Source organism: Leptopilina heterotoma, unplaced genomic scaffold (genome assembly GCF_015476425.1).
Source record: "Leptopilina heterotoma isolate Lh14 unplaced genomic scaffold, ASM1547642v1 Lhet_275, whole genome shotgun sequence".
Lineage (NCBI taxonomy): Eukaryota > Metazoa > Arthropoda > Insecta > Hymenoptera > Figitidae > Leptopilina > Leptopilina heterotoma.
Genome location: NW_025110983.1, coordinates 1,700,564 through 1,715,732, shown reverse-complemented (window position 1 = coordinate 1,715,732; position 15,169 = coordinate 1,700,564). Strand labels below are relative to the sequence as shown.

The following is a 15,169-nucleotide window of genomic DNA, read 5'->3' as shown; positions in this document are numbered from 1 at the left end:
AAATAAAAAAAATTATAAATAAATGAAAAATAACAATGTCAGAAATATCAATAAAATAACAAAAATAACCATAGAAATAGTGTAGAAAATAGTACAAAAATAACAACAAAAAATTAACAAAATTAAAAATACTAACAAATAGCAAAAACGACACAATTAATTATTAAACAATAATTATTCAATATTTTTAAATTAGAAAATTTTCTGAACCGTTAATAATTATATATTATGGATTAAAAAAATAAGAATAAATTCAAAAGTAAACGAATAGAAAAAAATTATAAACCCGTTATTAAAGTATCGCGAAGCTCCTCACAGTTGTATTCACAAAGCCCGGAAATTAATTATTCTTCACTTCCTTTGTTTATTATCCTTTTTTTCTTTTTAATACGTTTCATATTCTTATTGAAATATTATACTGATTCTTTTTTTTGTTTATTTATTCACTTATTTATTTATCAGTTGTTTCTTAATTGTTTTTTAAAAGTTTTTTTATTTATAAATATATAATAAATAATAATTACAAAATGAGCTCGGTAAAGATAATAATTAAAATATAAAATTAAGAAAGAAAAATAATATTAATAATATTAATATTAATAAATAATTAATAATAATAAAAAATAATAATAATAAAACTAATAAAAATAATAATAACTGTTCATTAATTAATTATCTATTTATTTCTTCACTTATTTAATTATTAGTTTTTTTTTATTTATTTTGTCAATTATTTATTTATTTTATTAATTTTTACCTAATTTTTTATTAATGTTTACCTAATTTTTTTATTTATTTTCTTTTATTTTTTTTAATTTATTTTTTATTTTTTTAAAAACTTTTTTAAGGTTTTACATTTGACAACTTCTTTTATTTTGTTAATTTATTTTTTTATTTTTTTAACTTTTTTAAGGTTTTACATTCGACAACTTTAATTTTATAAAAGTTTTGACTTTAAAAAGTTATTATTATAGTCGAGAGATTGCACGAGACAAAATGACAAAGTTTTGTAATATTGTAGGTGTTGATTGCGTTTATATTCATCAACTTTTTTTTGTTTTTGGTTTTTCTCTTTCTTTTTTCAACTATTTTGCCACACCTTCTCCTTTCAAACCTTCAAAGGCGGCCCATCACCGCTCATTTTATTTAGCACCCTTTATGTTAAAAGGAAATTAGGTTAAGTGGAAAACTAAACTTGATCTGCTTGAACGTTGGATAATCTTTCACTGCCAAGAAACTAACTTTTAGCCCGAGTGAATAATATTGAGAGCTTTAAATTCCACGCTCAATTGCAAATTCTATAAGCTAATCATCTTTTCTATAAACATTAAATAGTTAATGCAAATTAGATAATTTTAAGGAAAAGCAGTTGATGTAAATTATGTTAATATGAAATATTAAATACTGTAATAATATTAGAATACTTATAATATAATAATTTAAAATTTAATAATTTAAAATTTAATAATTTAAAATTTAATAATTTAAAATTTAATAATTTAAAATTTAATAATTTAAAATTTAATTATATAATATAATAATATAAAATATTATATAAAATATTACAATTGTTGAATTAACAGATGAATTCAACTTAAACTCTTGTGGAAGCACCATTATTTTAACGTTTTTTTTTTTGCAGTAAAAGAAGTAAAATTAGTGTTTTACCAATGTGCACGCACCATTATCATTTTTTTGGAACGGAATTATTATGGTGCTATTGTAAACACACCATTACTTTGATGGTTTTTTATTTTTTAATTTTTTTTATTCAACATTGGAATTAATATTATATCATTGTTGAGGAATCATAATTGTTTTGGTACAGAACTAATTTTACAACGATAGGACACTAATTATTCCATTGTAAAATTACCATTAATTTCTTTGTACTTCGACACTGGAATTAATATTTTACTAATGCTGTTGTTTTTTGTTGAGTTTCGATACAACAATAATTTTTAAAAACGATATAACACTAATTCTATTGTAGAAGTGCCATTACTTTAAGGATATTCCTTCACTGGAATTAAACATGTACTATTTTAGATACACCATTGATTTTTGGCTTTTAGTGTAACACTAATTTCACAAGGATTAAACATTAATTTAAAAATGATAAAACACCAATTCCATTGTAGAAGCACCTTTACTTTAAGAGTTTTGGTACAATACTAATTAATATATAGCGGTATGACAATAATTCCATTGTAGAAGTACCATTATTTTAGGGTACTTTTACACTGGAATTAATATTGTACTATTGTTGAGGCACTATTACTTTTATGTTTTTAAAACAACAATCATTTACAAGGGATATAATACTAATTCTATTGTTGAAGTACCATTATTTTTAAGGATCATCCTATGCTGGAATTAAAAATGTAATTAAATTGTAAATAAATACATGTCATTAAAATCTAATTTTTCAAATAGGTTAATATTGTACCGTTGTGGAAGAACCATTAACTTCTGAATGTTTTTAGACTGAAATTTAAGTTGCAGTATTGTAATTACACCACTGCTTTTAGGATTCTTTTTAAACAGTAATTTTACAAGGACACAACACTAATTTAAATTTGAAAAAAAATAGTAATTCATTGTAGAAGCACCCTTACTTTTAGGGTTTTAGTACAATACTAATTTTAAGATACAACACTAAAAGCATTGTAGAAACACTATTATTGTGTTGTAAGTGTAATAGTTATTATGCTTGTAATTGTCGTAATTAGTGAAAACACATTTAAAAGAAATTACTTTTAAGTTATTTCTCAACTGAAATTAATATTGTAGTATTGTAGATCTACCATAAGTTTTTCTTTGTAGAAGTACCACTACCATAAAGGTGCACTTACAACTGGATTAATATTATTCCCTTGTAGAAGTATCATTACTGTTATGATACTGTTACGGTATATGAGTTTTTATTTGTAGAATTACCATTACCATAAGGGTGCACCAACAACTGGATTAATATTATTCCATTGTAGAAGTACTATTACTATAATAGAACCTCCACAATTGGAATACTATTCCTTTTCTGTAGAAGTAGTATTGCTATTAATCCAATTGTGAAGGCACTCTTATGAGTGCCTTCACAATTGGATTAATATTGTTCTCTTGTAGAAGTACAATCAGTATAAGGGTATCTTCACAATTGAATAAGTATACCTTCTTTTTAGAAGTACCGCGACTATAAGGGTGCATCCACAACTGAATTAATATTATTACCTTGTAGAAGCCCCATTACTCTAATGGTCCCTCCACAATTGGATTAATATCTTTTTATTAACCACTATTATACGGGTGCATCCACAACTGTATTATAAAAAAAAAAAAAAAAAAGTACCAATACTCTAATGGTACCTCCACAATTGGATTAATATTCTTTCATTGTAGAAGTATGATTGTTATAAAGGTACATCCACAATTGGATTAATATTGTTCTCTTGTAGATGTACCATCACTATAGGGGTATCTCCACAATTGAATTAATAGAAGTATCACTACTATAAGGGTACATCCACAACTGGATTAATATTATTCCTTTGTAGAAGTACCATTACTGTAATGGTACCTCCACATTTGGATTAATATTCTTTCAGTATAGAAGTACAATTACTATAAAGGTGCATCCACAATTGGATTAATATTGTTCTTTGGTAGAAGTACCATCACTATAAGGGTATCTCCACAATTGAATTAGTATTCCTTCCTTGTAGAAGTACCACTACTATAAGGGTGTATCCACAACTGGATTAATATTATTCCCTTGTAGAAGTACCATTACTGTAATGGTACCACGACAATTGGATTCATATTCTTTCATTGTAGAAGCATAATTATTCTTAGGGTTTTTCTACAATAAAGTTAATATAAGACTTATTTAAAGGTGTCATTGCAAATAAATACTCTCACTCTGTATATATAAAACAAAGGAAAAAATTGGGATCAAAACATTCTCATTACCTGAATAAAAATCATTGGTATTGCCAAAATGAATGAGCTGCACCAGACAAAAATGACAATTTTCCTCGCTTGACTTATAGTGCAAATGTACTGCGCCCTCATTGGATGAACTATGGCGTAATATCTGAAATAGAAAAAAAAATTTCTTTTGAAAAACAAGAATTAACATTTTTTATCCATTTTTTGAATTATATTTTTTTTTTTTAATTACAAAAAATATTTTTTAATAAATAATTACAGAAGAATTATTACATAATAGTTTAGAAAATTCCGGTAAATAAATTTAAAAAAATTATTAAGTAGATAATAATATTATTGTAAATAATTAAAAAAATAATAATAATATTAATAATAATAATAATAAAATTAATATTAATATTAATAATAATAATATAATAATATAAATAATATTTTTTATTTATTGAATAAAAATGACAGTGAATCATAAAATAATTACAGAACAATATTTAAATGAAAAATTTATTTACTGAAAAAATATTTTTTAATTGAAAATATGGTTAAAAAAAATTTTTTTTTATTAAAAAATATTCAAAAGTAGAAGAAACTTTAAAATTTTCTAATTTCATTTACATTCTAAATATATAAATAAATAAAAATTCAACAAAAGTATACTCTCACTTTTACGAAAATAAATTGAAAATCCAATTGCGATTGAATTCATATTACATTTTTACAGTGCAAAATCATTTCCGTTCAAGTATTTCGTACTTACATTATTGTGGAAAAAGATTTTCCATCTTCTCGCGAGAAAATTAAACTCGGAAGCGTAGGGAATATAATAAAATATCAGAGCAATGTATTCTCGTGTTAACATCTAACTTTTATTTTTATTATCTTTTTTTGTGGATAACAGTGAAATTTAAATTAAAAATTCCTCAAAAAAAATGTTTGCTTAGGATACAAAACAAAAAAAATTTCTTCAATTCTTTTTTGTTTTTTTCCAATTAAAAAATATTTTCTATTTAAAAATATGTTTTAATCAAAAATATTTTCTATTAAAAATATTTTTTAATCAAACACATTTTCTTTTTAAAAATATTTTTCAATCAAAAATATTTTCTATTTGTTATCAAAAAAAAATTCTCAACTACTTAGTGAAAAGAAATACTTTCTACTTTTTTATTGAAAATTATTTTTTTCATTTTTTATTTAAAAAAGAATTTTCATCTTCATAGAAAAAAATATTTTCTGTTTTTTATTGAAAAACATTTTCTATTATTTTTTAGTAAAAAAAAAATTCCCTGCTTCTAAGTAAAAAATATTTTCCATTTTTTATTTAAAAATATTTTCTTTTATTAAAAAATATTTGGATTTTTTGATAAAAAATATTTTGTTTTCGTATTGATAGAAATTTTATATTTATTTATTATCAAATAATTTTAGTTTTTTTTATTATATTAAATTTTTATTTATTATATTAAATTTTTATTTATTATATTAAATTTTAATAAATTTTATTAAATTGTTATAAATAAAATAAATTAATAAATTTTTTATAAATAAAATAAATAAATAAATTTTTTATAAATTTTTAATAAAAAATATTTTATTCCTACAATATTATTGTTATTATTTTTCATTTTTAAAATAAAAAAATTCTCTGGAAAATTGTATAATCTAATTTGTTTGTTTGTTTTTTTGGTGGAAAAAAGTGAGTCAATTAGGAATTAATTGTTTGGATGAAGAGGGAAAATATTATGATTGAAAGTTAATGAGGGAGAAAATGATGAAATTATCGCCTATCAAGTAAAAACCCTGTAGAAAGGTCGAAATTCTTTTTATTACAAAACGTTTCCTTTTTTACGATTCATTTGGCGAAATAAGTATTTTAATTTGAAATTTTATATCAGATTTAATTTAAATAAAATTTTATGAATCGAGAATAAGATTATTTTTTCTCTCTTTCAAAGACCTTACTCTCTTTGATTAATTTTTCTTGTTCCTTCTTGCAACAACTTTTTATTATTTATTTTAATTTTTTTCTTTTTCAATTTAATTTTAATTTTAGGAAAATTTTAATTCAATTTTTTATTAATTTTAATTGTTTATAATTTTTATTTTTGTTGAATTTAATTTTACTTTTTTTAACAAAGTTTTATTTTTTATTTATTTTTTTTAATTTAATTTTTAATTAATTTTAATTATTGTTAATTTTAATATTAATAATAATAATAAAAATAGTATATTTCTGTGCTGTTGAAATATTTGCTGAAAAAATAAAATAATTTTTTTTTTTTGCAAAGAAGAAAAAGTTTTATGAAAGTAAAATTATTCTGACAAGTGAAAAATATTTGAAAAGTTTTCTAGAAAAGTTTGAAATGAGATTTTTAAGGTTAGCAATTTTTTTTCTTTTTGCTCTTTTGCTAATTCTCTGTCTCTCACTCTACGTTTGTAAAATGATGACAGCTTATCGGATAAAAACAAAATGGGAGAAAAAGAATTTCTGTCAAAATATTCATAAATACTTCAAACGATCATTTTTTCATAAAAAAAATTGTAATATATAGAGAGAAGAAAAAAAATGTATTAAAATAAAAAAATAATTTAAAATACATAAAGTAAGAAAAATACTTTTGTAAAAAAATATAAAATACAAAATAATATTTATTTATTTAAAGAAATAAATTATAATAAATTAATAAATTTATAAAAAAAAATAATTTAAAAAATATAAAATAAAAAAATACTTTTGTAAAAAATATAAAATACAAAATAATATTTATTTAGGTATTTTAATAAATATATTAAAATAAATTTATAAATGTTGGATTCAGAGGTTAAGGTCGATATTGAAATACTACGGGATTGAGAATTAGACAATTTATTGGAGATCGATGTGAACGAGTTGGATAACAAGATTGTACTGAGCAAGAGTGGTAGAGCGTAGCTCTCGATCATGCGCGGTATAAATGCATAGACAGGGGCGTAGCTTGTGTAATTTTATTGTGTATATTTAATACTTCCCCTCAAGCAAGATCATGTCTTAAAGTCATTATTTAAAGTTTGTTCTATTTTGTTTTTCACTTCACATCACACTTTATTTTATTTATTCAAATTTTATATTGACATATATTTTTTTGTTCACGTATATAGTTTTCTTTTTTTTTATAACTATTTACTTTAGGTTTTTTATTTGCGTTGAATTTAAACACTTATTGCCCTTTTATAAAGAACTCATTCCAAACTTAGACAAACACTTTTGATGTTTCGGGGCAGAAAGTCCTTTCGTAAAAACGTCTGCCATCATGTCATTCGTCGGAACGTAACTCACGGATATTTTGCCTTCCTTCAAAGCTTGTCTCACATAGTGATGGCGAATCTCGATGTGTTTGCTTCTCGAATGAAATATCGGGTTCATGGCCAATTTTTGTGCTCCTTGGTTGTCGTTGTATATCGGGATGGTGTTTTGATTTCCCATTCCAATTTCGACTAGAAATCTTAAGAGAGAGGCAGCTTCCTTCGCAGCTTCCGTCAGCCCCATGTATTCGGCTTCTGTGCTCGACTGTGCCACCGTACGCTGTTTCCTGGCTTCCCAGGTCACGGCACCTTTTGCCATTATGAAGACGAATCCGGTGTAGGATCTTCGGTCGACAGGACACCCTGCCCAATCTGAATCTACAAAGCCTTCGATTAATTTAGTACTCTTTTCATACCTTAATCCAAGTTTCGTCGAACCCCTCAGGTATCTCAAAATCCGCTTGGCAGCCATCCAGTGATCCTTGCCATTGGAGTTGTTAAATTGACTCAGGTGATTCACCGCGTAGGCTATGTCTGGTCTCGTTCCGATGGCGAGGTACATCAGGCACCCTATGAGCTCTCTGAAGGGGAAGATTTCGGTTCCTTCGGTTTCAGATTCGTCGATTTTCCTCAGCTTCAATCCTGGATCTAGTGGAGTGGATACTGGCCTTGAATTCTCCATTCCGAATCTCTTCAGCACGGTTTCGATATATCCTGATTGGGACATTTCCAAAAATCCATCACCTTGGTGGAATTCCATTCCTAAACAATTTTTAATTTTCCCCAGGTCCTTGGTTTCGAATTTTTGTCCAAAAGATTCCTTGAATTCCGATATGCAGGTGAGATCGTTTGACATTATAAAAAAGTCATCCACGTAAATTGCTACAATTAAAATGTTCTGATTAATTTTCTTGATGTAAACACAAACGTCAGCATCCAATGGTGTCAATCCTAGGATTCGTAGTTCAGCGTCGAGTCTTCTGTACCACTGTCGTCCAGCCTGCTTCAGACCGTAGATGGATTTTCTTAATAAACAAACTTGATTACCTTTGTGTATTTTCTCCAACATTATTCGGGCTGTTCCTGCAGCATCTTCTCGACTTGATCGCAATTTTTCCTTTCTGATGATCACGGGTAGCATCTCTTCCAGCAGTCTTGGCACTTCCATGTAGACGTTCTCCTCCAGGTGACCATTCAGAAACGCTGTGGTAACGTCCAATTGATGTATGACTAGGTCATGTTCAACAGCAAGAGCCATCAATATTCTCACTGATCCAAGTCTGACCACTGGGGCAAACGTTTCATTGAAATCGATTCCGGGACGTTGGGAGTAACCTTGAGCTACAAGGCGAGCTTTACGTTTTTCCAGATTACCTTCAGCGTTAAATTTGTTTCTAAGCACGAGTCTGTTGCCGACGGTGGAGCAGTTGTCAGGACGATTCACTAGATCCCAGGTGCGATTCTTGATCAAAGATTCGAACTCTTCTTGAATAGCACAATTCCAGTCGTCAGCGTCACTACCACTTAAGGCATCCTTCATTGAAATTTCCTCGGCTATATTTACAAATTCAGGATAATTTTCCGATGATCCCTCGATATGGAAAGTTCTGTGTACTTTTCTCGGTCGACCTCGAAGTCCAGTTCTGACAAGGCGTGGTCTTCCAGGTAATCGTCTCTCTCCTTCGATTGGTACGTATTCCTCGATGTGTTCCTCTTGTGGAAATTCGAATCCAAGAAAATACTCGTCGTCGTCGTCGTCGGAATTATCAATATCACGAGGGTTCACGATGTCGTCTGCTCTCGACTTTGTTGCTGAATATTCAATCTCTACCCAGTTCTTTGCTTTGATGGGATCTTCATCTTCTTTTGTTTCCAGAGATTTTATCGAGATGAAATCGTCGAACTTTTGTTTTGGAAGAAATTCATTCATTAACTTAATGTCCCTTGAAATTTCGATTTTCTTTTCTTCGCTTAGCCAAACTCTGTATCCCTTCGTTTCAGTCGAGTAGCCAAGAAAAATGCATTTACGAGCTCGAGGTTGCAGTTTTCCTTTCCCAGGTGATTTGTCCAGTGCATATCCTTTGCACCCGAAGGTTTTCAAGTGAGATAAATCGAGGCGCGTTCCTGTCAACAATTCCAGGGGGATTTTTCCATTCAGGCTTCTGGAGGGACATCTGTTTCTTATATGATTAGCTGTGGATACAGCTTCCGCCCAGAATGCTGGTGGCAAATTCGAGTCGATTAGGAAGCATCTCGCCATTTCGATAAGGGTTCGATTTCGTCGTTCAGCTACCCCGTTTTGTTGTGGAGTATGAGGCACTGTATATCTTCTCGAAATTCCGCATTCGTCCAGGTAATGATCCATTTCCGCGTTTCGATATTCCCTGCCATTGTCCGATTGTAGACATTTTATTTTCTTCCCGGTTTTATTCTCGATCATGGACTTATAACTTTTGAATGCTTCTAGAAGATCACTTTTTCTTTTTAGAAACTTCACATCACAAATTCGAGTGGAATCCTCGATAAAAGTCACAAAATACTTGGCCTTGCCTATGGATTCCGTACGCATAGGCCCGCATAAATCCGTATGCATTAATTCGAGTAGGTTTGTTTCACGTGATGAACTTTTCGGAAAGGGTTTCTGTGTGAGTTTTCCTAGGGCACATGTTTCACAAAAACCGAGTTTCTCACTATCACTGATTTTGATGCCTTGATTTTTCATCACACTTTTCACGTCTCTTTCGTTAAGATGGCCTAATCTGTGATGCCACAATTTTAATTTCTGATCACTGTCACTTTCGGGTAAAACAACACTCGCGAGTTCCGAAGGTTCGTTCAGGTAATATAGTCCGTCGATTCGTTGGGCAAACAATTTTTCCGAACCATTTTTGTCACTAATCACAGCTGAATTTCTTCTAAAAGTCACTTCGTAACCATTGTCCGTAATTTTTCCCACGGATATCAGGTTGGTTCTTAGATCGGGAACTAGGAGGGTATTGTCCAAGTTAAGAGTTTTCCTTTTGTTGTTATCGTTCACTGATATCTTCACTGTACCTTTGGCCTCTACTGTTGTTGTTGCACTATTGGCCAAATTCAGTTTGTCGGTTATGCACTTTTCACTGTTGATGAATTTCTCTTCCTCATAACACATGTGAGAAGTGCATCCGCTGTCAAGACACCACTTTGTTCCGGATCTGATTCCTTCTGTTTTCAATGCGGATTCTGAGTTCGACGTTATCAGAAATCCCATCTCTTCTGCTTTGCTCGCGTTCTCGGTTTTCTTGTTTACTTTTGAGTGACAGTCGATCGCCTTGTGACCCGGTTTCCTACATTTGTGACACTTGTATGGAAAAGGTTTGGGATCTTCTTTATCGACATTCGGTTTCTTTCCTTTCCATCCTTGCTTTTTAAAGTGACCGCGGTTGGCGCTGCTCGCCAACATGGCTTCCGCTGAATTCTCTCGTTCACGATGCGAAGATTTTCTGGCGTCACTCTCTTCAATAATTTTTATTTTCAGAGATTCCGGCTTGGGTAGATCGTCGCGCGTTTCAATAGCGCAACGAAAGTTCTCGTAGCTAGGAGGAAGGCTATATAACAGCATGATGGTTAACAAGTCCTCGTTAATTTCTACCTCCATCTCCTGAAGTTTGTCAACGGCGTCAAAGAAATTTCGAATGTGCTCGCGCACGCATTCCTTTTCGGCCATTTTGTGAAGCATCAACTGTTTAAGCAATGTGGCTTTTCGAGCGGGTCCTTTGCTTTGGTATATGCTGTGCAGTTTTTCCCATACATCGTTTGCGGTGTCACACACTTTAATTTGCTTCAGCTCGGATGGGCTGATAGCTAGAATTAAATCCGAGTGTGCTTTCATGTCCGCAGCGTCCCAAGCACGTGCGGCCACCGCCGACGCTTCGTTTCCTTCTACGATTTCCGGTTTCTTTTTTGTTCCATTTACGTACTCCCAAGTGTCGTTTTTCACGAGCAGTGCTCGTACTTGGAGTTTCCATGTATCGAAATTGTCCTTCCCTAGCGCTTCGATACGTACCGAGTGCGTGGAGCTCATGATTCCGAATTTCACACAGAGTCACGCTTCCCCTCGAACGAAAAACTACCGTATTTTCCGCGAATTATTTTACTTTCGATTATGTTAATAGTACGCGTTATTCTGGGCCCATAACCTGTTGGATTCAGAGGTTAAGGTCGATATTGAAATACTACGGGATTGAGAATTAGACAATTTATTGGAGATCGATGTGAACGAGTTGGATAACAAGATTGTACTGAGCAAGAGTGGTAGAGCGTAGCTCTCGATCATGCGCGGTATAAATGCATAGACAGGGGCGTAGCTTGTGTAATTTTATTGTGTATATTTAATAATAAATTTATAATTTATTTAAATAAAAATATTATTTTTTGCAGCTTATATTTTTTTACAATTTTATGTTCTATTTTATATTTTCTTATTGAATTAATTTATTACCAGAATATTTTTTTTATATGTTTGAATAAAAAATGAAAGAGAAAAAATTGTTTTTCTCTAAAGACGAACAAGAATTCATAAGAATTTATCAAAGAGATGTTCTGATATAGAGAATGTAAAGAAATTTGATTTTTAATACGATACCTTTGCTTGCATGAATCTGTGAAAATCGATTTGTTTTTCTTCCTTTGAGAGGAGAAAAATCTAATGTTTTTTTTAATAAACAGATCAAGAAAATTTGAACTAATTGGGAAAATTAGTTGTTCATTTTTGAGAAAAAGAAAATAAATTGCAAAAAGTTTTAACTTAAGTAAAGTGAAATTTTTTTTCCACTCTCAATAATGTACAAAAGAAAGGAAATTAAAAATAAAAATGTAAAAAAAATATATAAACGAATAAAAAAAAAAAAATTTTAAATAAAAGTAGGAAAAACATTTTTATTTACACTTGTAATAATAATAATAATAAAAAATAAATAAAAAACAATTTAAAAAACAATAAATGTAAAAAATAACAAAAATAAAATAAAATATGAATAAATACACAAATATTAAAATTATAAAAACGAAATTCAATGATTTTTAATAAACACAAATAATAAATGTAAAAAAAAAATTAAATAAAAAATGATGTACGATATAAAGTTTAAAATGTGAAATACTAAAGTAGAAAAAAAAATTTTTTAAATACAAAAATGTAGTAATAATAATAAAAAAAATAATAAAAAAAATAAAATAGCACAAAGAGAAAGAGAAATATATTAAAAAATAATAAAAGAGAAATTTATGAAAGATTTAAAAATGCAAACTTTTAAAAATACAAATAATAAAGGAAATAAATAATAAGTAAAAGAGAAAAAATAATAAAGATAAAAATAATAATTAAATAAGTAAATGTAATAAAATTGAAATGAGTATTAAAAATATAAAATCATATAAAGACGTTATCATTTTTAAAAGCGGAAAATAATTAGCCAATAAATATAATGGAAAAAGATTAATTGAAAATCAATGGAAAAAAGTTTGATCGATGAATGAAACTTTTAAATCAGTTTTTCTTTTCAAAACCTTCTTTCAAAGACTTTTATTCTTCGCATTCTTTTTTACTCTTCTCAATAACTTATGATTTATTCAGCAAATATTTCAAAGCAAATAAAATTTTCTTCAAAAAAAAAAAAAAAAAAAAAAAAAAAACCAAGGCGGGTAAAAAATATATTTTTTTATTTTTGTTCATATTTATTAATAATTTTACATTTTCTTATACTTATAAAACATACTTTTACTCTAAACATTATATTTAAAATTATTTAAAATTTTCTTCAAAAAAAAAAAAAAAAAAAAAAAAAAACCGAAGAGGATCAAAAAAATATATATTTTATTTTTGTTCATATTCATAATTTTACATTTTCTTCTATTAATCATAAATCTTACTTTCACTTTAAATATTATTCTTAATATTTATTCTGTTCATTTCGTGACAGAAAAATTTATAAAAAAAAATGTTTTCTTGTAAATTAATTTTTCAAAGTAATTACACATGTGTAAGTGAAGTAAAGTAACTGAAAAGTCAATTTTTTTTTTTTTGAGAGAGAGAAAGAGAGTTTTCTCCGTAATTCTCAAGTTTTCCTGCGTGACATAAAGAATGGCGAAGTGTATACCTTAATCGCGATCTAGAAGTAAACTCATGACTTATATTTACGTAGATACCCGACTGACTCTGATTTTAAAGCTTTTATATATGCAAGCATCTTGTTTCAAGGCAAAGCAAATTCTCATTTAACGCAATATCAAATAATCTCTCTCCCTCATGGAAAAATCGTGCAACAAATAAAGAAAAAAAAAGAAACTAACTTCTTTCGTATCATGTTCATTTAAAATAAATTTTAACAAAAAATGAAAAGAAAAAAATATTATCACAGAAATGATAGCAATTTTTTTTTAAAAGAAAAATTTAAAAAAAAATTTCTTTTTAAAGAGAGATATAAATCGGACTATTAACAATTTTAGAAGAAAATAAATAAAATATTTTAAATTAAAATTAAATTAACAAATTTAATAAATTCAAAAATTATAAATAAAATAATTTAATTATTTAATAAAAATTTCAAGAAAATTCCTACGCAAACATGTAAATTTCATAGGAATTCAATTATTTACAATTTTTTAAATAAATTTTTTGTCAATAATTTAATTATTTTCATTAGTAATAAAATTCTTCTCTGAAATTCAATTATTTTCATAAATAATAAACATTTTTTTTAGGAATTCAATTATTTTCAAAAATTTTAATTCAATTTAAATGGAAAATTCAATTATTTTTATTAATAACAATATACTTCACAGCAATTCAATTATTTTCATTAATAACAAAATTTGTTGCAGAAATTCAATTATTTTTAAAAAATTTTAATACAATTTGAATTAAAATTCAATTATTTTCATAAATAACAATATTCTTCACTGAAATTCAATTATTTTCAATACAATTATTTCAATTAAATTTCTCAAAAAAAAAAAAATTAAATTATTTTAAAAAATTTAGTTATTAAATTATTTATGCGAATAGAAATATTTTCAATTTAATTTTAATTAAATTCCATGAAGAAATTCAATTATTTTCGAAAATTTAACAAAATTCTCAACAATATTTCAATTATTTTCCAAATTCATAATAATTTTTTTAAGAATTAAATTTTTTTTTTAGAATTTTAATTAAATTTTTCAATAAAATTAAACACAAGAATTCAATTATTTTCATTAATAACAAAATTTTTACAGAAATTCAATTATTTAAATAAATGTAATTCAATTATTATCAAAAATTGTAATAAAATTAAGAAAAAAAATTCAATTATTTTCATTAATAACAAATTTTGTCGCAGAAATTCAATTATTTTCATAAATAACAAAATTTTTCACAGAAATTCAATTATTTTTAAAAATTTCAATAAAATTCAACACAAAAATTCAATTATTTTCATTAATAACAAAATTTGTCGCAGAAATTCAATTATTTTAAAAAATTTTAATTAAATTCTTGTCCAAATTTCAATTATTTTCTAATAATTTTCTAAATTCTATGATTTTTAATATTTACTATTTTAATAAAGTTTTCCAAAAAAGGCAATTATTTAAAAAAAATTTTGATATAAAATTCTAGGCAAACATTTAATTATTAAAAAAAAAATTTCACATGAATTCAATTAATAAATTTTTTCATAAATTTCTTTGCAATAATTCAATTATTTTCATAATAAAACTCATTGCAGAATTTTTAATATTTTTAATACAATTTAAATCAAATTCCTCAAAAAATGTAATTATTCTTAAAAATTTTTATTGAATTTGGTCGTGATGTTAATTTTTAAAAATATTTGAATTTTAAAAAGGTTTCAAATTAAAATCTTTGGAAATTTGAATTCTTCATACCTTTAACTGACAATTCTGTAGAATTAATGTTTTT

The 15,169-nt window shown here is 26.8% G+C and overlaps 1 protein-coding gene across 7 annotated transcripts in view; it reads right to left on the bottom strand.

Annotated features, from left to right (window-relative positions):
* The window catches only part of LOC122503962 (QRFP-like peptide receptor), a 74,766-nt gene that overhangs the window by 13,805 nt on the left and 45,792 nt on the right, over positions 1-15,169 (bottom strand). For all 7 annotated transcript variants that reach the window (XM_043614753.1, XM_043614757.1, XM_043614759.1 and 4 more), the window contains one exon: positions 3,970-4,093. In XM_043614753.1, coding sequence (XP_043470688.1) covers positions 3,970-4,093 — 124 coding nt within the window. The remainder of the gene's footprint in view (positions 1-3,969; positions 4,094-15,169) is intronic.